We start from the raw sequence: 22,485 nt of genomic DNA, 5'->3' as shown, positions 1-22,485 counted from the left end.
AGCCCCAAGACCTTCATGGCAGGGAACAAGGCAACAGGCAGGCTCTCAGATAGACTGAGGGCTTACATCTTGATACACAAGCATGAGAGAGAGAGAGGGAGGGAGGAAGGGAGGAAAAGAGAGAGAGATAGCTAATTGGGAATTGTGTGGGTTTTTGAAACCTCAAAGTTCACCCCAGTAATGTACTTCCTAGTCCTTCCCAAACAGTTCTATCAACTGAGAACCAAGCATCCAAATATAAGCCTATGGCGGCCACTCTCCTTCAAGCAACTACATCAGGCTTGTTGGCAAGCACCTTTTCTTGTGGAGCCATCTTGCTGGCCCATATTTCTTTTTTTAAAAACAATAATTTTCATTACAATAGGAAATTATAATCTAAAATTAAGGTTTGCTTTTCTTTTAGTTTCCTTTAATGGAGACTGAGTCTCATGTAGCCAAGGCTGGCCTTGAATTCTTGATATGCCTACCTCTATCTCCCAAGTGTGAGAATTACTGACCTGCACCAGCACACTTGACTGAAAACTTAGTTTAAAATAGCTCCCGACTCAGAACAGATTTCCTGTCCAAGTAAGAGCAATAAATGAGGCCTTTTTGAATTTGTTCTTTCCCAGTGACTTGAGTTAAAAACAGTCGAAGCTACAGAGCCAGCAGGCAAAAGTAAATATACTGAGAACAGACAGATGCGTATTTTTTTAAAGAGAAAGAAAATGCATTTCTTTCATTTTTATTATGTGTTTATTACATCTCTGGCAGTGTTTTGAAGTGAATTACATCAGTCCTAATAACAGGGCAGTATTATGTCCCTTACTGCACAGGTAATTAAAATGGCAAGAGTTTTAGCAAGGGCCAAGAACCACCCTTGCCTGGCTTCAATTCTGTCTCCACCATGTATCAGGAAAACAGAGAGCTATCTGTACCTCCGATGCATTCTGGGAAAATGTCCCCAGAGACAGGGGCCTGAATGGCATGAACTCCTTCTGTCTGTGGAGGGGAGGGGATGTTCTCTGCATCCTTTGGCTTTGCCTCCTCCTGCCTCAGTTTACTTTGAGAACCACTGACGGTGAATCTAGTAAACCACCTTCACCTTCGAAGGGGCTGATGGCTCGGCTGCTGTGACTTCGCCTGACTGCCACCATTATGCCCGGCTTGGCAAGCTGCTATTCTTATTTCCTTTTTGCTTCCCCTAATACTTTTATAGTGGTGCCTCCTAATTGAGGGTGCTAGGGGCTCGGCAGTCACTATTAGGCAGTTTACATATATGAACCGACTGAATTCTAGAACAACTTTGTGATGTGTTAATATTATCCTTCTACGGGGGGTATTATAACTTCACGATGTGTTAATATTATCCTTCTACGGGGGGTAACTCATCCAGGCTTCATTCCAAGCCCCTTCCCTCTTCCACTGAGGAAAGGGCAACACGCAAGTTGGGTAACTTGACCAAACCCATAGAGTTGGTTAACTACTTAGCACCCCGATTTACTGTCTCCGCTGTGCCACTAACGGTCACACAGAGATCTCCCAAGCCCAGAACGACTGCCATTGGAAATTACTGATAGCCACTGAGTCCCCTAACGTTAGTCCTGCCCCTGCTGCTAAAGAGCTAGGGTTTGAGCTGAAGAGATGGCTGAGTAGTTAAAGAGCATTGGCTGCTCTTCCAAAGGTCCTGAGTTCAATTTCCAGCAACCACATCGTGGCTCACAACCATCTGTAATGAGACCTGGTGCCCTCTTCTGGCCTGCAGACATACATGAAAGCAGAACACTACATAGATAATAAATATTATCTATAAATAAAAAATAAATAAAAAATCTTTAAAAAAAAAGTTAGGGTTACCTCCATGCACTTCCCAGTTTTCAGGAAAGGGTACATGAGGGGTACATGATTATGTGTGTGGGCTGCTGGGGATTGAATCCAGACAGAGCCTATGTGTGCTGGGGAAGTACTCTACCACTGAGCCAGGGACCCTAGTACTTAGCGGTTAAAGCTATTGTAAGGGTTAGGCTAGTCTGGGCTACAAAGTAAGAGCTCTCCAGAGGCCATGGGCTGTGTCAGGCTCAGTGGTGGAGCTGCTACCTCGTACAGCTAATCTTTTCCTTTTGGTTGTAGGGTGAAGACCAGAATCCCCACAGATGAGTAATTTGAGTCATTGAAGCTCAGTTTACTTTCATCTTTGGGGACCCTCCCATCACTGCCAGGTCAGGTCTACTGCGAGCCCCAAGGACGAGCATTCTGGAGGTAGCCTGTTAGGGTTTATTTCCTAGTTCTGCCTGGCCCTTATGTCAACCAGGAATGCTAATGGCACCGTCCAAGAGGGGAGGCTGTGAGAACTAAAGAGCCATAAAGAAACACACATAGAATCCTGTTTCCAGAATCATCAGTGGCCACAACATGAGGACTGGCTCCCGCCCAAAGTCCACAATGTGAGTCTAGTGCAGCAGGCATTATGGGATTTCCGAGTTCACTGACCGCCTCACAGAAGGCAAAGGAAAGACGCTATAGAGCAGATACTGAAAGGGTGTTTGTCAGGCAGAATTAAGGATCTCCTTGGGAGGGTGGAGATGTAGCTCAGATGTAAAGCGCTTCCCTAACACCCATGAAGTGCTGGGTTTGATCCTAAATACTACATAAATTGCGTATGGTGTGGCATGCTGCTGGTCTGGAATCCTAGCAATCGGAAGGGGAAGGCAGGAGGATTGGGGAGTTCAGGGTCATTCTCAGGTACATAGGAAGTGCAAGGCCAGCCTGGGCTCCAAGAGACCCCATCTCAAAAATAAAATAAACTTCTATCCGAGCTGTAGGTACCTAAAAATGAAGTTATTTCCCAATTCCTTATTTCTGCACTCAAATGTCAGGGTTCATTGTTGGTAGGGGGAGACAGATAAGAAAATGAGACTAGACCTATTCTTTGTAACCTTGACCCTGGTTACAAAGCTTGACTCAGGAGCTAAAAGAGAGGAGTTGACCCCGAGGATGTAACTTTCCAAAACTGTTTTCTCACCCCAAATTAGCTTTCTGATTGAATGTGTATTGAGAAAGAACAATGTGACATCCAGAAAAAAATAATGTTAAGGGGAAAAGGGGCATAATTCAAACAAATGTAGACATAGCTCATTTACTAAACATTTAAATTCTAAAAAGCCCATATGATCAACCTCTTGTGTCTAGGCTTACATAAAATAAACGTTTGTGTATCAGATTCTATTAATTTAACCTAGACTTGGTGACAGCTGTATTTTAACCAGAACTAGCTTTGAGCACAGTCTGCTGGAACTGTGGTTGGTTGGCAATCTTCCCACTGGATATGGCTGCTGCCTGCCATGGAAGCCTCATGGTAAGGGGAGAGGAGACTCGAATCCTAGCAAATCTGCTTCTGCAGAGCCATACACATGGAGAATCTTTATAAATCCAACTGGAGTTAAGGTTTAATGTGCATATGTGTATATGTACATATACATGTGTAGAAACACACACATAGACATCTGTACTCATATACAGAAAAAGAACAGGGACCAGTTGGGAGTTTGTCCTAGGGAAATCAGAAAATGAAAGATGCGAATCGCCTATTTACAGAATCTAGAAAATTCTCGAGACTTTAAAGGTTCACTGTTGACAAAAGGACATTTCCCACCTGGAGCGACGTCACTGTCCCTAGTGGGCCTTTTTCTCCACGTTCCGAATTTCTTTCTTCGTCTTCACTTTATAGCCTTCTCCCTGCTAAAGGAGAGCACATGTTACATGTTTGTGGTGGAGGAGACTGGAAGCAGTTCCCACGCTGGTCGCCGGAGGCTGCGTGAGGAAGGAGAAGTGGTAAGAGTCCTAGGCCACTTGGCATCCTCAGACACAGACGACCTGCTTGGCTTGACTGCACAGGGCCAGCTCACCATGGCCACGGCATGCGACAGCACTTTCAAGGTAGCACTACAGCACGAGACTTCGCAGCACGGGGGGGTTAATGATTTCAAAGAGCAACCGGCCCACTTCCCACACACGGCGGAAGAAGTTATTGACACATGCAAGACACCCGAACCCCAGTGGTTACGATCATGATTTTTGTCAGCCAGCAAAACCATAGCCAGTCTGTTGGAGTACGACGGGAACTTCTCAAATAAGCACCAAGCCGGAACTAAATGCCATGGGTGGTCTGATTGCTTCTCTTTGTGCAACTACCAACGCTGTCTTCTCCGTCTTGGTCCAAGACAGCATGGATTTCTACAGATTGGGGCTGTCTTTCCAGACTATCGGGGCATACTTCTTGAAGAGTGAGGCACATTTAGTTTTTCCTTCAACAGGAGGCATGGTGTGTGTGTGTGTGTGTGTTCTTCTTCCTTCCTCACCTGATCCTCAGTACTTTTCAGCTTGCTTTTTTCTTCTGTAAACATAATTCATAACACTTAACCTTCTACCTTTAAAATGATAAAGATTTGGGAAACATCAAAGCATAATAGCCAGATGTCTTCTTTGGTAGGACAGGGTTCACTGGGTGAGCCATACTCAGAGTTGCAAGTTGGCTTCTGTATTAGCACATTGGACACGGGGCAGCATAAAGTGCGATGTAACAGTGGGGTTTAGATTTTTTTTTTCTACAGAATGTGGTGGCCAGGACAACCACAAAGACCTGATGTGAAAACTGTGAGCCAGACTCTCTGTTACCCTAACAAACAGTGTCCTCCCTCAGTTTCCTAGACAGGCACCCAACTGAAGGCCAAAGGTGGACGGACCCTCTCAAGGGGGCTGCTGATGGCCAAGAATTCTACCTTCTCCTTCTCCTTCCAAGTGGAATGTTTTCCCTAATAAATGCACTTATCGCTGTGATCATTCTGACAGCAGTATGTATGTAACGTTCAGATGTCGTATGAAGAAAAGGGGTTGGACCCCATACAAAGCCTACATCAGAAGAAGCCAACACAGCACTCCAAGATTCCACGCTGCAGCAGCCATTCTGTTAGCAAGGCTTCCCAGGGAGCTCACAGAGATGCTACTCTCTACTTTTCTCCTTGGCAACCACGCTACATTACCACTTCATCCTGCTTTCTCTCCTGTGGGCCAATCCGTCTTATTACTTTCCGAGTGATCTGTTGGAAGCAACAGAGAGAAGTAGGGACTATTCTGTGGTCACGAGGGGGCGCTATAAACATATCGCATACAAGGGTTGTTTCTCATGCAGGGCATTTAAACTCCAGAAGCGTGAAATCTCAATGGTGATTACTTTTCTGGTGATGAGGGTGCCTTCTTCATCAGTAAATTGCTCTTCCGTGACGGATTCGCCAGGGATGGTTTTGGCTTCCTCCCCCTAAAGGATGTGCATGAGATTAGTGGCATGAGAGAGAGAGCATGGGCGGGTATTGATCTGGATCCGCGGCACACCACACGGCACACCACACGGCACACCACACAGGCCCTGGGACTGCAGAGAAGCCAGAAGCTGTGCTTCCTTCTCCAGGGAAAGAGAAGATAGACTACATGACTGGTTAGTGAACGGCTGACAACCTTCAGTCTTACGCCTCAAGCATGTATTCAGGCATGTTTGGTAGCTGGCAACAAATTCCAAGAAAATCGATCATTTTCAGATGCAGTTAACCACAGAGAAGCCGAGAGGTCTTTTGACAAACGTCAGTCAATGATTAATGGTAAGAACGGACGGACTCACTTAAGAACCACTCTTTGTCAGTCACACCATAGGTCAAGAGATGTTATAGAGCAAGTTCCATCTAATTTGAGTAAAGACAAACTCATGTACTAAGGGCAATACACTTTTTTAAAAAAAATGATTATGAAGAAAGTTCAAGGCAGGGAAAGTCACTTGCAGGGGGAGGGGGCTGAAGTTTTCATAGATTGTACAGAAGAGTAACTGATAGCATGTCCGACCACCCACACTACTGTAGACTGACAGGGCAGAGAGCTCATCTGACATTTCTTTGTATTGATTCTTTCTTTAGGAACTGCTCTCTGATTTAGAGCGGGAACTGCCAAAGGCCTTCCAAGTTCACCCTTAGTCCCGCTTCGGGATGGTCTCAGATGACTCCAGGAAGAGAACAAAGGACATAGGCAGCATGTAGGGGTCGTCCATCCCAACACTGAAATCTGCAGCAGGGGTTTCATGGGGGAGCTCGTCCTATTTCCTACGGCTGGTCGCATGTATTTGGCAAAAATATCATTTTAAGGATAAAGGAATAGAGACAGCAAAGGTACCGATAAAAGGGCCATGAGAAGTTTTGACTGCAGCTAGAGCCTGAATGAATGAAGTATTCTGAGGCAAATTCTTTCGAGCACCCAGCTTTCAGAGCGGTGCACAAGGAAAGACTGTAAGACAGCAAGACAGAAATCCATTCACTGTGCTCTGGGCAAGCCCTTCTGTGGGAAGATGCCACTTTTGAAGTTGTCTAGAGAACCCTGGGAAGGAACGGGCAAATTAGGTACGGATGTAAGCACAAAGAGGCCCAAGTGAGTTGCTGACTTAGAGTAATGCCGTCAGGAGAAACAAAGCCCTGTTTATCAAGAATGAGCCATACTGCTTCTCGCAGATGTTCGGAAGGCGAACACTTTGTCTCATTACTGAAAATGTACTCTTTACATGTATAATCGCTTCAAGGCTAAAACAAGTTGTCTAATTATGTACTCCTCATTACACTAGAAAGAATAGATTGTATTGGAAGGTCACCGGTAAAGATTTATGGAACTTTTTTTTTTTTTTGAGACAGGGTTTCTCTGTGTAACAGTCCTAGCTGTCCTGCAACTAGCTCTTGTAGACCAGGTTGGCCTTGAACTCACAGAGATTCTCCTGCCTCTGCCTCCTAAGTGCTGGGATTAAAGTTGTGTGATACCACTACCCGACTTGGAACAGATATTTTAAAAATCTGTGCCTCTTTACCTCTCTGTCAATTATGTTAGAGGTAAAATATTCTCAAGGAGAGGTCTTGAACTCCTTTAACGGGAGAGAGACAATTGCTAATTAGTTTTAGAAGGCTACCTTACTTTTTCTTTTCTTTTTTTTTTTTTGGCGGGGGGGGGGGGGCGTCGAGAAAGGGTTTCTCTGTGTAACCATCCCAACTGTCCTGAAACTAGTTCTTGTAGACCAGGCTGGCCTTGAACTCACAGAGATCCATTTACTTCTGCCTCTGCCTCCCAAGAGCTGGGATTAGAGGCACGCGCCACCACTGCCCGGCAAAGACTACTGTACTTTTACATAAACAAAATCCACTCTCCACTTAGTCTTGCTTATAAGACTATTTCTGGAACCCTCCCTCCACTTTGAAGAGACGGCATGGTGCATATGTTTTGGGGTCTTCACCTCTGGTGGTCTCAATGACACAATGGCACGATGGAATTTCCTTTGGCATCCCTTCAAGAGGCATCACACTTTTTCTTTTCTCTCCTAGACTTCTCTGAATATAAGGAATGACAGTATAAGGCATGTTGGTTTGCTTTGATGTACATGATAAAATGTGACTCTTTCTAAACCATAATGGATGTTATAAATGTTGCAAAAAGCAACAATCTGTCTAATAGGCAACCGGTTGTGCTGGTTAGTTTTCTGTCAACTTGACACAAGCCATAGTCATCTGAGAGGAGGGAGCCTCAATTGAGAAATTGTCTCCATAAGATAGAGCTGTAGGCAAGCCTCTACAGGCTTTTCTTAATTAGGGATTGATCTGGGTGGGTCTAGCCCAGTTCTTTAAGATTGCAGGTAAGCCAGTAGGCAGCACACTTTTCATGGCTTTTATATCGGCTTCTGCCCTGACTTTCTTCAGTCATGGTCTGTAACCTTTTCTCTGACTGAAAGTCAAACACCGTTTCTTCCTCAAGTTGCTTGTGGCCGTAGTGTTTCCCCACAGCAATAGAAACCTTAAGAGATATACTCTACAAGACCTGTTCTACACCCAAGTGTATACAAGTGTGCATATTTGGTCTGTATAGAAACAGTTGGAAATTTGTGAAGCAGAAGCGTTAGGCATAATTTTACATAATTTTGAATTCCTTGGTTATGGGGAAGCATATATACAAACGCTTTAAAAATCCAGCAAAAACAATGATAATTAAAACAACACATTTGTATAGAACAATTTAGATATTCCAGTCTTACCAAACGTGATGATAGTTTGACTGTGAGTTGGTTTAAAGAGTTTCCCTTTGTTTGTTGCTGCTGGGTTGACTGGGTGAATATACTCACAAAACTGAACTGAACAACCAAACTGAGTCCCTGTGGGCATTTGAGACTGTGCTATTACCAAACTCTATACAAAGAAATTGGTAAATCTCACTTAAAATGAAAGGTTCCACCCGTGGATACAAAGAGGCCAATCTCTAAATCACACTGCTAACTGACTGTGCGATTGGCGTGGAGTCCTGAAGGCAGCAGTTCTTCAGGTGGGGATAGAAGAGTCCCGGTGGCTTCCAGTGCTGACATAAGGGCCCGAGGGCTTCCTGTGGCCCACAGTGTTATAGGTCAGTCCAGTCCTGTGCTGCTCAGCCCCTGGGTAGCAGGCCAGATTCCCGGTATTGCTGCAGCATAATGCTGCCCTCTTCTATGCCGCAGGGGAAGTCTGAATGGCTAAATTAGTTTAGCAAGATGCTCCCGAATGTCTTCTGTGGGAAAAGCCCTGCGCTAAGTGAAGGGCTGAGTTCTGCTCCCAGAGCTGTGGCTGCCTAACTGCGTGATTTTCACACACACCGGTTCACCTGCCAGCGTCCCTCTGGTCATTCGGGAGTGTAGTGACTTCTGCAGCAAGGGCCTTCTAGGTCAGGGCAGTCTCACTTTGTGGCTGTGACAGCAAAGATGCTCATGCTATGGACGCCACACACTGCCGCCATCCCTGGGCTCTGCTGGACACCCACACACAGAATAAAGGGAAAATCGAGAGAGGTGGGATTCTTCCCGTCTGCCTCTACCATCCCAATGGAGAATGCTAACCAGAAAGCATCCTGCATATGACAGGCTTGTCGGGCTGTAATATCCCGTGACGGTCAGGGCTATTAGCTTTTGGTTTCTCTATCATAGTAGTGAGTTTACTCTTAGGATGACGCCCTTCCCAGCTCTGAGACGCTAATTCACTGTCTCTAAAATGAGTCCAACTTCAAGGTGTGCGCTTTTGGGCAGAATATAGATTCATGGGTCATACAACCTAGGACCTTCTAGTTTACTTTAGGATTTTCAACATATGCTCTTAAAAATACACAAATGCTGTATGTAATTATGTAACATATGATAAGCTCAAATGCAAACGACACTCACGCTAAGAAAACTACTTGGAGGTTGACCTGCTGATACATGTCTAGAAGGTTAGGGGACCAAAGATTCTTCGTTGGCCCAGAGGTGTGGCTACCGCTGTGTGGGTCGTCTTTATTCCCTCCCGCTGGCTTTGTTGTTCTGTAGAGATTTCAGGAGAGTTGAGTCAGCCATTTAAGAGGCAGCTGCTGGACTAGAGTGGGGGAAGCAACAGAAGGCTGCCCCACGGCACCTTTCATTTGTTTCCGCCAGATGTTTCAATGTATCATTCATGGGAGCGAGCAAGCGAGGAGACCAGGGAAACCTAAGGCCCTGCTCTGCCATCTCAGAGAGCATGTGAGCTGTGAGGGACTGTGACGATTTTATAGACAGAAAACTAAATGCTTGAAAATACACTAATACACTGTCTAGCCGGGCAGTGTTGGCTCATGCCTTTAATCTGAGCTCTCGGGAGGCAGAGACAAACGAATCTCTGTGAGTGCAAGGCCAGCGTGGTCTACCGAGTGAGTTCTAGGATAGGTTCCAAAGGTACAGAGAAACCCTGAGAGAGAGAGAGAGAGAGAGAGAGAGAGAGAGAGAGAGAGACCATCTCACTGCCTCCCTAATCAGCTTGCCAGTTAGGATTTCCAGAGAAGTGACTCATAGTTGTCATAGTTGGAACAGCACCTGGGGTGCTCACTCACTGTCAAGTTGGGGGGATAGCTCAAAACTTAGAAAATCACTTAATTTTGAATGTTTTTAGAATCTCTGAAAATTGTATTTGAGCAGATCTGACAGGGTTTTCCCCCCCTTCCTTAATCTAGTCTTCATGAAAAACTACAAAGAAGGAGGATTAAGAAATATAGGGAGCTGGGCGGTGGTAGCACATGCTTTTAACCCAGGTGGATCTCTCTAAGTTTGAGGCCAGCCTGGTCTACAGGGCTAGCTCCAGGACAGCCAGGACTGTTACACAGAGAAACTCTGTCTCAAAAAACCACAAGAAAAAAAAATGTAGGGAACCTAGTTAGGTGAGCTTCTCAGCTCTTAGCTTCTCTTCTGACTCTGGTGGTGTGGGAGTTTGGTAAACAGCGTTGAGTGTGCGCTCCTCTCTCTCTGCCTCTCCAGAGACACCTGCCAGAAGTCGCAGGCTCTGTGAGTCACCCTCGGCGTGTGCCGTGCATTGAGAATGCCTTTCCTGCACTCTGCCCTCAACCACTCTGATGTCGGGAAAGGTCACTGAAGGTGAGAGGCGGGCTACAGGAAGGGTCATGTGGACTTTACCATGCATGGGTGAGTACTGGCATTGACCGGCATGGGAGGGACTGCAGACAGACGGACAGGGTTTTCAACTGTGCTACATGAAGGTAGGATTTTCATGCCTTGCAAAAACTGCTTCCCATACTTGAAAATTCAGGGTCCCCTTTGGCATGTGTTAGTGTCATTAGAACTCGTTTCTGACGTTTTCCTTTGACTTGCACTTTGTCACGCATATCCATGCCAGGCTGTGATCTAAAATTCTCAGTCACTGCTTAATAATAAGGAACTGCTTTTCATTTCCAAGACAGGGCAGTCGGAGTCTTTGGGGTTTCCCTGTCTCCCTCATTGAATTCTGGGGTATTAATTGAGCACTGTGTTCTATGAACTCCCTTCTCACCAAGACAGAATCCTTGTTTTCTGGTACAAATGCCAAGAGTTCTCAGAATCCTACCGGTCTCGTGTCTAACAGGCCTATGCAGAACACGCACTAACACACAGCATGGCTTCCTTTCGGGTGGTTCTTTGACAAGCTTTCAAGTGTGCAAAGAGACAGAGAGCCAGCGAGTTATCAAACATGCCGAACTTCCCAAAGCGCACTAAAGGCTTCGAGCCACAACAGCGCCCCGTCACTTCTACCTGCTGGTACCTTTATAATCACACGCCGGCGAATGACTCGGGTCGTGACCCTCCGCTCCTCCTCAGAGCTTGAACCACTCTCACTGTCTCTCAAGTCCTGATAAATGCATTTTTAGTATAATTTTATCATCAGATTGAAAGCAAAAGACATTTTCTGAGAAGGGAAATCAAGAAAGAATTACCTTGACTTATTTCCCCCCTTAAGGAATAGGATGGTTTATATTTAAAAGAATCCTGAAAAGTGAGTGGAAGAAAATGTTTTAAGCAAGATTCAGGCTGCTTTCATAGATTTTTGTGTGAGTGAGCAAGTCTCTGCATGTTCCTGAATGCATGTATGTGTATGTGAAGGCATGAACACACATGTGCATGCGTGTATGTTTGTGCCTGTGTTTAGGTGTGCCTCTGTATACTTATGTTTGGGCATGAGAGGTGTCTGTGCAGTTAAAGAAAAAGGTAATTAGTCGGGCGATGGTGGCACATGTCTTTAATCCCAGCACTCAGGAGTCAGAGACAAGTGGATGGATCCCTGTGAGTTCAAGGCCAGGCTGGTCTTTAGAGGGAGTTCCAAGACAGTCAAAGCTACACAGAGAAACCCTGTCTTGAAAACTTTAAATAAATAAATAAATAAAAAGGTAATTATGATCTGTTAATAATACAGCCTTTTCGGTTTAAAATCTAAATGTTATCAGCTTGATAAGGTCTTTGTATTCCCATTTAAAATAATTTTAAATTGCCTTTGTCTGATTTGGACTTATGATCTTGTTATTTAGGCCATATTTTACTTGCTCTCTACAGAAAGAGGCGTGTGTGTGTGTGTGTGTTTATGGAATTTTGGTTGAATTTGTTAACTTTATCAAAAGCTATCTTTGGGTGGACACCAGCACTTGCCAGTACTGGGAGACTATCATCCACACAAGGTATTCAGTAAGAGCTTTTGCCAACAGCGAGGGAGTACAGACCTGTGAGCGCCCGAGGACTTTAGTAAAGACCCACAGTGAGATGACAGTGTAAGGCAGAACATTGAAGACATTGATGGGACTGTAGGATCGTAAGTTCAAGGCCAACCTGGGCAACTTAACGAGGCCCTGTCTCAAATTTGTGTGCGTTGGAGACACAGCTCAGTGGCAGGAAACTGGCATGTGTAAGGCTTAATAGTTTACTCTCTAGGACCGGAGAGAGACAGACAGACAGACAGAGAGAAAGAGAGACACAGGAATTCTGCAACTCATGAGTCTGAAAAAAACTATCGAGTTGCAAATAGGACCATTCAAGTGAGAAAATACTGTTAGTCAGTAAATATTTTTTCATCACCGTATTTAACTGTGATGATAGAGTTATACAAATGAACTCTAATGGTCAGGGAGCTAGGATCTGTACAGTTAATACCATTAGAAGAAGGTATGATTGCACTGTGTGTGTGGGAGGGTGGAGACTAGTAAAATCGCTGCAGGAGAAACAGGCATTAGGTAAAATGACCGTAAAATGGTAGCTGAGAAGATAACACACTAGGATACACTGTTCACCAGCAGTCCGCTGGCAAGAAGAGGAAGTGTTAAGAGTAACATTAACGCTGAGTTTATATGAAGTCCTACTGGAGAACACGGCTCTCAAAGTAAATACTAGCCAGTGTCTATGCAAGGAACAGAACATAAAACCCCATTCCCGAGGGCGGTCCTCACGTCTCACAAAAGGACAGCGGGCAAAGAGTGGGAATGATTTAGGGAACGTGTTAGGAAAGTAAGCAAAGGGAAGAGGAAGTCATAGTCGCAAAAGTACAGGATCACCCAGGACAATTCCAGGATTAACAGTCAGGGGAGGCAGCAGGGAAAGTCTGAATCATTCATACATGGATTGTAGGGTGGCAGAGTCAGAAACACGTCACAGGTTAATGCACATACTAACACAGGGCTCAGGAGCTGGCAGACAGGTGAGCCTTGGAAGGCTTCCAGGACAGTCCTCACATACAGAGGCGGCTTGGGACCAGCGTTTCTGTGTCCCCTCTCTCCCCGGAGACACAATTAGCTTAGGAGAAGGGAGAGAGCAGCGTAGAACCCCAGGCTTCCTTTTAAGAGAATTCTCTAGAAACCAGTAAAGGACCAAGCTTGGGGGGAGTGGGAGAGGCAGGTGGGATTTTCCCAGCATTCCTTGCTTCATGGGAAGAGGAAAGAACAGGGCTTTACCTTGTAACAGCAGGCGGTCATCCGTGTAAGCGCTGCACCCGGACTTTTGACCTGCTTTTTCGGGGGACAGAAAGGGGTCTGTTGTCTGCAGTGGACATCGGATGGCCTTGTTGGTTGCTACATACTGGGACGGTGCCACTGAAGACCTGACTGGGGCATCGTGGGATTTCCTGTGAGCTCAAACCCATGTTGCCCAGAAGCTGTGACCATACATGGACTTTCATGGATGGGAGGTCTCTCTGCACTGGATGACTCGACGGGAAGTTTGGTTTCCACTGCTGGTGTACCCTGAGGAGTTCTGTTCAGGCTTGTAACTGTGTCAACCTTCTTCATGGCCATACCTGAGTGGCCCTCCAGCAACCCACAACCACACACCCATTAACACAGTGTGTCACATGTCTATATGGGTTTCTATAGTTGTTTCCCCGCCCCAGGATAAACCTTCCTAGGTAAAAATGTCACTGTGTTACTGCTTCTCCCTGGTTTTTCTTTTTTGTACATCGATTTTAAAAGGAACATATTTAATGGTATGGCATTTTAAAAGACAAGATTCCACCCAAACTCATCCTGCTTAAATAGAATGAGAGACAAACCAAAGGCAAAATTAATTGCGGAGCGCCACATTTTGTGGAAGGGGGAAATCCTCCAAAAACTTTAAAAGAAAAAAAAAAACAGGAAAAGAATCATATCAATGCTTAGTTATTGGTGATGTCATCATTTGCATAAATGGCGATCTATTGAAATTGCTCTTCCCCCCACTTTTCCCTTCTAACCCTCTAGAGAGCGACCAAAGAAGTATGAACAGGGAAGGGGGGCCGTGGTATAGGATTCATTAATTGTCAGTGGTTAGCTTCTGAGTGCCTGGGTGTCTTTGTAAACTCGAAGCAACATTTTATAAAATACTGTTTCTTCTTCTCCAAACACTGACCTTAAGGGGCCTAGGTATGTCTCGGGGCAGGCCACAAGAGCCAGCGCGTCAAAGGCAAAGGGCTGTGTTTACTGCGTCATTGACCGGAAGACAGAGGCATAGAGATAAGGCAATGGTGGAGAAAAAGACAGGAGGTGGTGACACACAACTTAATCCCAGCAGAGGCAGAGGCAGGTGGATCTCTGGGAGTTTGAGGCCAGCTGGGTCTACAAAGTGAGTTCTGGGACAGCCAGGACTGTTAAACAGAGACACCCTGTCCTGAGAAACAAGCAAACAAAAAGGTAGGAAAGTTGTGTGTGGTGGTGCGCACATTTCATCCTAGCACCTAAAGGGCAGGCAGGTCTCTGTGAGTTTGAAGTCAGCCTGGTCTACATAGTAAGCCCGTATATCAAAAAGCAGAAACCATGCATTTTAATTTTATTTCATTGGCGAGAGATAATTTCATTAAAAAATATTTCAACATTTTAAAAATGTTAAAACGAAAGAATTAAAAATATCTATTAGGTAGTATCAGAAGAACATACCATTATAAAGAGCAAACTAGGGGTTCTGTGGCATTTGGTCTGGGTCTACGTGCTGATGATCAACTGGCATATAAAAAGAATGTTTCTAAGGACAGACTTCTGCCTGCTGTTGAGTCCCTTTATCTTGGAAATTGCATCTTTCCAATTTTCTCCTACTTTGAGACATTAGTCGCTACAGAATAGAATGTATCAATGGGTCTGATACTACAGTCTTTAAACTCTGTGAGAGAACCAGAAAGTATGAAAATTACCCCTCTTTTCCACTAAGAACAAAGGCTGGTGTGCAACCAGGTAACCTTAATTGCAGGCAGAATTGGTACTGGACCCCCAAAATTAGTTACTTAGTGCTCTTTTGCTTCTTTTTCATTCTTGGCCATGGCTGGAGATATTTTATTCCCTTGATGACTAAAGGTGCTAACCCATGGTGTACATCCTCCCCAGGGCTTTCTTTAGCCCCCACCCCTCATCACCATTTAGAAAGCATGAAGAACCTTGCACCCAATGGTCCAGGGTCAACAGCAGCAGACCGTGGGTGTTTGCAATGACAGGAGCATGCTGACTTTGCGGATGACCTACCTTAGGTTCCGATCCGCTGGACCCCTCGTCTTCATGGAGGTTGAGCCTGGCTTTGCCATCAGCAGAAGTCCTAGTCATCTTTTTCATGCTGACAGGCACACAGGGCTTAGGTGCATCTTCTATGACAAATTTGCTGGTTTCTTCCAGAGATTTCTGATAGGCGGCGAGGGGTGACGCTGGCTCCTCAGTGCGACCAGATCCATGTACTTTTGGTTTCAGATTCTCCTTAATGCTTTGCTTCCCTATGTCGTTCTGGGATTCCGGGAAGTAGGACTTTGCCTTTGCTTCTGGAGTGACATCTGCATGGCTTCCATTGGCTTCGAATTTCCCAGGTTCTCCTTTGAGATATGAGGTAATGGAATCTCGAACCTGATCAGTGCTGTAAAGGATACAAGATGCAAATTTGTAATGGCAGCGTGAGACTTCAGATGGCTTCAGCATCCACATTGCCAAACTACTTCTTTTTTTTTAATTTTAAAATTTATTTTATTGTTTTTGTTTTTTTGCCTGTGTGTATGTCGGTGTGAGTGTATTGGATCCTGGAATCACAGACAGTTGTGAGCTGCCATGTGAGTTCTGGGAATTGAACCTGGGTGCCCTGGAAGAGCAGCCAGGGCTCTTAACCACTCAGCCACCTCTCCAGCCCCACCAAGCTACTTCTGAAGGCATAAAAAGTAGGCATGAAAAAATTAGCATGTGGATTTCAAATGTGAGGGCCTATTGCAGGTGAGTCAGTGAGGTGTACCCAGGTTGTAGGCATCCCCAACACCCCAGCTTCCAACATAGCTGTTAGATTGTCACTTTAAATGAGAATCATTTTCCATAGCTGAATTTTACACCTTAAAAGAATGTTGATGCAATATAGTCCCAACCTCACCAGTTTTAAAAGGAAGGCTAGTGTGAAGCACTATCACATCACTAATGAAAAACAAACACACACCAGGCGTGGTGGTGCACACCTTTCATCCTAGCACTCGGGGAGGCAGAGGCAAGCGAATCTCTGCAAGTTCGAGAGCAGCCTAGTCTACAAAGAGAGTTCCAGGACTGTTACACAGTCCTATCTCGAAAAACAAACAAAAGAATAAATGAAAAAGCTAAAGACAAATGAACCCAAATGCTGCCTGAGAGAAATACAACAAAAAGAACTCCTGAGAGGAAACTGCATTCTCAGGAATTTTTACAAGGTTTCGTCTGTGCACACAGGCACCAGCCATACTTTCTCAACCAAGATGTCTTTATTGGAACTCCTTGGCCTTTGTCTACTCCAGACCTCCACGACCTTGACTGACCAGTGTGACTTCTGTTCACCATGGGGCCGCCTTTCCTAAGTGAGATAACTTTTTCTTTTTGAACGATTTCTAATCTTTTACTAGTTTCAACAAAAACCACTTGTTTTCCTTTGTAACTCATACGTCATTTTCAGTTTTGTGCCTAGAAGAGGCAGCAATTAGCGCGATACCCTTTATGTTAATGTGGAGGTGCGGACGCAAATGTGTGCTTATCCTGTGTGTGCAAGGATAATCTACTGGGAACGGATCTCTGTGAGTTCAGAGACAGCCTGATCTACAGAATGAGTTCCAGAATAGCCAGAATAATAAAGAGAAACTCTGTCCTCCCCACACAAAAAAAATTAAAAACAAAATGAAAGAATATTTTTTTTTCCTGAGGATAGGTATGTTTTCTTTGTTTCTCTGAATTTCCTAGATGAAGATATAAAATTTATACTTGTCTCATTCCTTTCTGGGTGCATGGGATGCAGGAGATTAAATGCAGAGCCATGCACATTTGGCTTGCATATGCACTGCTGCTGTAGCACACCTCTGTATTGAAGAATTTTCCTGGGGATTCTTGCTAGGTGGCAGCATTTGTCAAGTTTTTAATGTCTAACATCTTGTATCACCACATTTATGTCTGTAGTTATGAAACGAGACAAATGATAATAGTCCTAAAAGATCTGGGCTCTCACTTCTGAAATGACTTCAACTAAACACTGCTGGCTGTGCAGACAAGACACATGTAAGAAATCAGTAAAGTGTCTTTAAGCCAACATCTAGAAAATTGGTATGGAAGTAACTGTGCTTTGCTTTTTACTTAAAGAATCCATCTTTCTCTGGGGATTTTAACATGCTGAAGCTGGTTTTAAAGGAAGGTCTATTCTGGACCAGGTCTAATCATTTAGAAAAAGAGCCATTGCCAAAAAGCACCTATTTGAAGCAAAGTACGGACAGGACACCCACTTGTCATGTGTGTTCCAGAGCCGTGGCCATACCTGTCATCCAGGCGGTCTAGCAACCCACCAGTTATCCTTCGGGCTTGGGCTGGGGACTCTAGGCTTCCACTCGACGTCTCGTTCTGCCAACCTGCAAGTGAAGACATTGCCAGTTCTGCTCGCTCAACACGGTTAAGAACAGCCTGCACCTTTTCTTCTGTCGTCTCCTCAGACTCTACTCCTTCTTCAAGTTGAATGTCCTCAAACAGGGATTTGAGCTTTTCATCCACCACCTCCTCACCAGGACCAGACGTTCCTTTCTCCTGCTCTTCAGAGCTTACGCCTACTTTTCTAGTCTGTGGTTTCAGCGGCTCTGCCGGCGTACCATCTTTTGGGACCCCAGCCAAACTTCCGAGGTACCGGGGACACTCACTCAGACATACGTCCTTCAACTGGCTCTCGTCTACATCCCGCGGGCCGGCCATTTCTGTTACAGTTACTGAGTCTTCCAGTTTGCTGTCTTCCAAGGACGTGTCTTCTGCCATTACCACTGGAGGTCCACCTGCTGAACGCTCTAGGATTCCCTGGGAAGGCGCTAGCCCGTCACTCAGTCTACTGGGGGTTCTAAAGGGAGACTCTATGCTAGAGGTATCACTAAAATGGTCATCTTGCTGGAAAGGGGCGGGTGGTGTGCAGTACAACCCCATGGGGGTCTCCAGCTCCACTTGAAAGGAAGGGTGACCTATGGAAGACAGTACATTTGGACTGAACTGGAATGCGCTAGAACACATTGGACACAAACACATGCGATGACTCAAATTATATCAGGTATGACAATGCATGATGGGTTACAGAACAAGGTACACGAGTTCATGGTTTAGTTCAGTTACATGTAATTTAATGAAATAAAATAACAGCACTTTATCAATTTTAATACAGTATCATAACTATGCAGGTGAAATTAACCCAATATAAAGTTAGTTGTCATATCTAGAAGATATGCGGCTCACGGCTAACACATGCAAAACCTATGCTATGGTAGGCTGACTACAGCAAGCTGCAAGAAGCCAATTCTGTAATCAATCCCCTCTTGCGTAGGTTAAAAACACAATCCAACTCTAATTCTTACTCACATGAAATTTACAGGAGAAAATAAGGAATGGATGTACAGGCTGGAAAGAAATGATGGATGGATTTCTAAAGCTACGGAAGTGCTGGCTAGAATAGTTTAGAAAGACGTTAGACAAGATAAATGACTCCCCATGTATCAGGTGCCTTAAGTCACAGAGAGGAGAGAGTTATGGTGTCTATGGACATCTTGGTGAAGCGGGTGATGTGAATCTGCTTAGAATCATGAGGCAAAAAAAAAAAAGAGAAAATAAAATGATACACAGTGGAGACAGGAGGAGAGCCTAGGGGCTTGGAACCGTGTTGTGGCAGCCTGCTCAGATGGGAGGAGGGGCTAACCCCTGATTCTAAGCAATCTATGGAAGAGGAAGAATTTCCTTGGCCCAGCAGTGAGAAAGTCAATAAGGGTCTGGTCCTGGTGAGGAAAGGATGTTTCCCAAAAGCTCAACAAAGAGGGGAGAGACACTTTTTTTTTTTAAAGCAGCAATGCATTTTCTCTATTCATCAAAAAGCCAAAGACTGATTTTTCCCACTCATTCAAGGCAAACAGCGGTTGCAGGTTGTGATTGCTATAGGTTAGTGGACACTTGTTGGTTGCAGCCACCTATAAACGTGAGCCTCTTTATAAGAGGCTAAGAAATGATTTATCATTTGCATTAGTGAATTTATTTCATGCCTAAATTTTCTTGAGAAATTTTAAGAAAAAGAACTCCACAATATTGAGATACAATAACAAAAAGCCCTGGTGAGCTTATTTTAATGACATTCAAACTTTACAATGTGAAAACAAAATGAATCAAGGATACCACACTTAATTTCTCTTCCCCATAAAGCGTAGAGGAAGCTATAGATGCAACCTGCCAGTAATTCTTCGTTTGCTCTACTGATCTAGTACAAAAAGGAATTTATCGACCTACAGCCGCCCGCATAATTCAAAGTGCACCACAGCGCGTGCATCCCAGGGACCCAGTGTATCAGTGCTTCTTGGGTGACAGACGTACTTCACTTCTAGTAAATAGTCTAAGTCTCTGCAACCTTTCCCAATGGGACACACACAGAACTTTGAAAGTTCCTGGCTCTAAAGAGTCCAAGTTTGCCAGTTAGACACAGGAAAAGACCAGGACCTTATTTCTCGACCCTTGAATTAACAGGACAATATCCCTGACTACTCTGGACCATGCCGTGCCATTATTTTCCATTCATCAGTCACTGTGGGGACAGAGTCCCACCTGTGAAGTGAGACAGGAATAGCTTCAAAAGCATGGCTGTCTGTTTTCCTTTTCCTGATGCTCTGATGAGGGGGACCTGTTAATGAATGGGGGAAGGGACTGTTAGATTAAGCTAAACCTAAAGGTTACCATTGATTTGTGAGTGTGTGTGTTCACTGAATTAGAAAGAATGTTGCCTTTTACGTACAATACACCAAATATTGCCTGCCCTCCACCCCAAGAATTACTGGCAGAATGCAGGCTAATATAATGCTAAGTAACTAAACCACCTGAGATGATGGGAGACTTCTCTGGTGCCCTTCTACATGCATGGTCCCAAAGCAGGGATTCACTCACTGTCTACCCAGTGTTTATTTATTTAGCCAATGTTTAGTGCCAACTGGGCTCAGCATATCACCTTCTTGGCTAAAACTGGGCTCACAGTTTTATTTCACTTATAAAATGGAAAGAGATCACGAGTTTTTCCGTTTAAAAAAGTGATTAATTTTAAATGCCAAGGCATTGCATTTTTTTAGGCATTACGTTTTCTTCCTTTTGGGGTGCACAGAAGGCTAGGAGTCGCAGCTTTCAGCTCATGCGCTCTCACATGGCCTCCTTTGTGTTGCAGAGAGACATTTGCTGAGCCTGCTCTGGTATTAGAACGCTCGTTTGCAGACTCTGGCAGGACAAAAATGACGGGAACACGAGACGTCAAGCAGATCACGGCGTGCGCGCGCATGCGCGGTAGCGAGCGGCTGCCTCGACCGACAGCAGGTTCAGATTTCTACCGAATGATCAAATATGAACACTAAATGCAATTACCATCAACTGGGTCATGGAAAACATTGTTTTCATCTGCAAAGCTTCTGGTGCCTGAAATATTCCCGTAATCAAAAATCGGTCCTTCTAGCAGGGTCACTATGTCGATTCGGTTAATTTTGGTCAAGACCGAAGTTAAGGCATCAGCTGAAAAGGAGAGAAAAAAAGGTTGAGAACCCAGTGGCATCATTTCCCGCAAGTTTACACAACATCCAACCAAAGCATGGCTTCTGCAACGCTGTCAGCATTTCAGCTCCCCGCTGTAGCTCTGCTAGATCCCTATCCAGAATGCTGGCTGCCCCAGGGAAGAGCCCTACTTTAAAGCTGACTATGGAGGTCACAGTATGCACCCCACCGGGACAGGACAGATGGTCTTCAAACACCTGTACTCCACTAAGGGACCTAACACAGATTCAAGTTCCCTGGACTCACCTCATCCTAATATTCAGTGCTTTACGTTTTAATCAACTACCAAGGTCAGGCTGACCGGGCAGATCCTCAGTAATTTACCCCATGTTGTAGTGGGTGAGTACTGGGTGTTTTGAACTCATTGCCACCTTCTGCCCAAATCTAATGGTAGCAGAGGATTCTCCGCTGCCCCAGACTGGATGCAGCTTGCTAACTCCCCTAGTTGTAGCCCATTCCTCTCTGCACTTCCCTTCACCCCTGCCCCTGGATGGAGCCATAATTTCAAAATGTTTTTGATGACCATCCCGTGACAAGAGAGTTAGTATTTCTCCCCCAGCTTTAGTAGACACATGGGAAGAAGGCCAAACAAAGTGCACACTATTTCCTGCCTCTTGCTTTCCCCGAAAGCTTAAACAGGATTCTAGGACACCAGCACTTACTAAACAAGCGCCACTCTAGACTCTCTCTAACTCCTCCTCCCTGCTACCTAAAATTACAGAACGCTGGAAATCCTAGAATGAGCCCAACAGCAGATTTATCTAAGCTACTGACCCTGTGGGGTTTTGAAAATTAAAATAAATAATTTGAAGCATACTTGTGGCATTCTTTCCGTCTCTGGTAACCCACTTTTTTAAGAGCATGAAGCTTTGAGAAATTAAAGAATTGGGATTTTCCACACGTATCTGATTGATTTCGTCCACTGAAAAATTCAGTTCCCTTGCCAGCTCTGTGAAGAGAGAGAGAGTTAGGGAGGGTATGTTTTACTGGGTACACACTTTATCCAAGTCATGTTCAATGCCCAACACCCCACTCCAAAGAAACAAAACTAAAAAACCAACCAACAAACAAAACCACTAGAAAAAAATGAATCGTAAAGAAAAGCTCTTTGTTTAGAGTTGGGCACTCTGGTGCTTGATTTTACAGGCAGCCTGTGGTCAGACTTTTCTTGGCTAATTACTTACAATCAAATTCCCATTAGAAATCTCTGCCTGCCTCTGCCACCTGAGTGCTGGGATTAAAGGCATGTGCCACCCATCTGACTAGAAAGCATTTTTAAAGATTTTTGGGATTTAAAGAGAGGACGTTTGCTGGTTTCTTTTGATTGGGTGTATCTCTGCAGATTGAACAATTGCACACAAGACAGGGAGGAGCATGTTACCCCTGGCCACACACAGAGACAGCAAGAGAATTGCTCTGTGTGACCTGTTGAAGCACATCTCTTACTCATTTGCTAATGAAGTGACAAAGCCTGTGAGCTTCCTCAGGAGGTCAAGAGATACCTCAAGGGAAAATCATGCATGCAATACACAGCCACTTGTATGGAAAAAAAAAATAAGAGGAGGCGCTGTGTCCAAGTACATACTCAATCTTGCAAACACAGAGGTGTCTCTGCAGAGATTAAGATGA

At 44.7% G+C, this 22,485-nt stretch overlaps 1 protein-coding gene across 11 annotated transcripts in view; it reads right to left on the bottom strand.

Moving 5' to 3' along the window:
- The window catches only part of Ank3 (ankyrin 3), a 310,338-nt gene that overhangs the window by 4,553 nt on the left and 283,300 nt on the right, over positions 1-22,485 (bottom strand). For 5 of the 11 annotated variants that reach the window (XM_087898205.1, XM_087898206.1, XM_087898208.1 and 2 more), the window contains 5 exons: positions 21,674-21,805; positions 20,674-20,817; positions 17,576-18,257; positions 15,307-15,685; positions 3,632-3,717 (listed from right to left, as the gene is read on the bottom strand). In XM_087898205.1, coding sequence (XP_087754331.1) covers positions 3,652-3,717; positions 15,307-15,685; positions 17,576-18,257; positions 20,674-20,817; positions 21,674-21,805 — 1,403 coding nt within the window. In that variant the 3' untranslated portion in view covers positions 3,632-3,651. Of the gene's footprint in view, positions 1-3,631; positions 3,718-5,018; positions 5,076-5,209; positions 5,294-11,108; positions 11,196-13,278; positions 13,333-15,306; positions 15,686-17,575; positions 18,258-20,673; positions 20,818-21,673; positions 21,806-22,485 lie in introns of all 11 variants that reach the window. The other 6 variants (XM_087898204.1, XM_087898210.1, XM_087898211.1 and 3 more) reach the window with 3 other exon arrangements.

Source organism: Myodes glareolus, chromosome 18 (assembly GCF_982192425.1).
Source record: "Myodes glareolus chromosome 18, mMyoGla1.1, whole genome shotgun sequence".
NCBI lineage: Eukaryota > Metazoa > Chordata > Mammalia > Rodentia > Cricetidae > Myodes > Myodes glareolus.
Note: the sequence above shows the minus strand (reverse complement) of the source record. Positions and strands in the feature narration are given on the sequence as shown.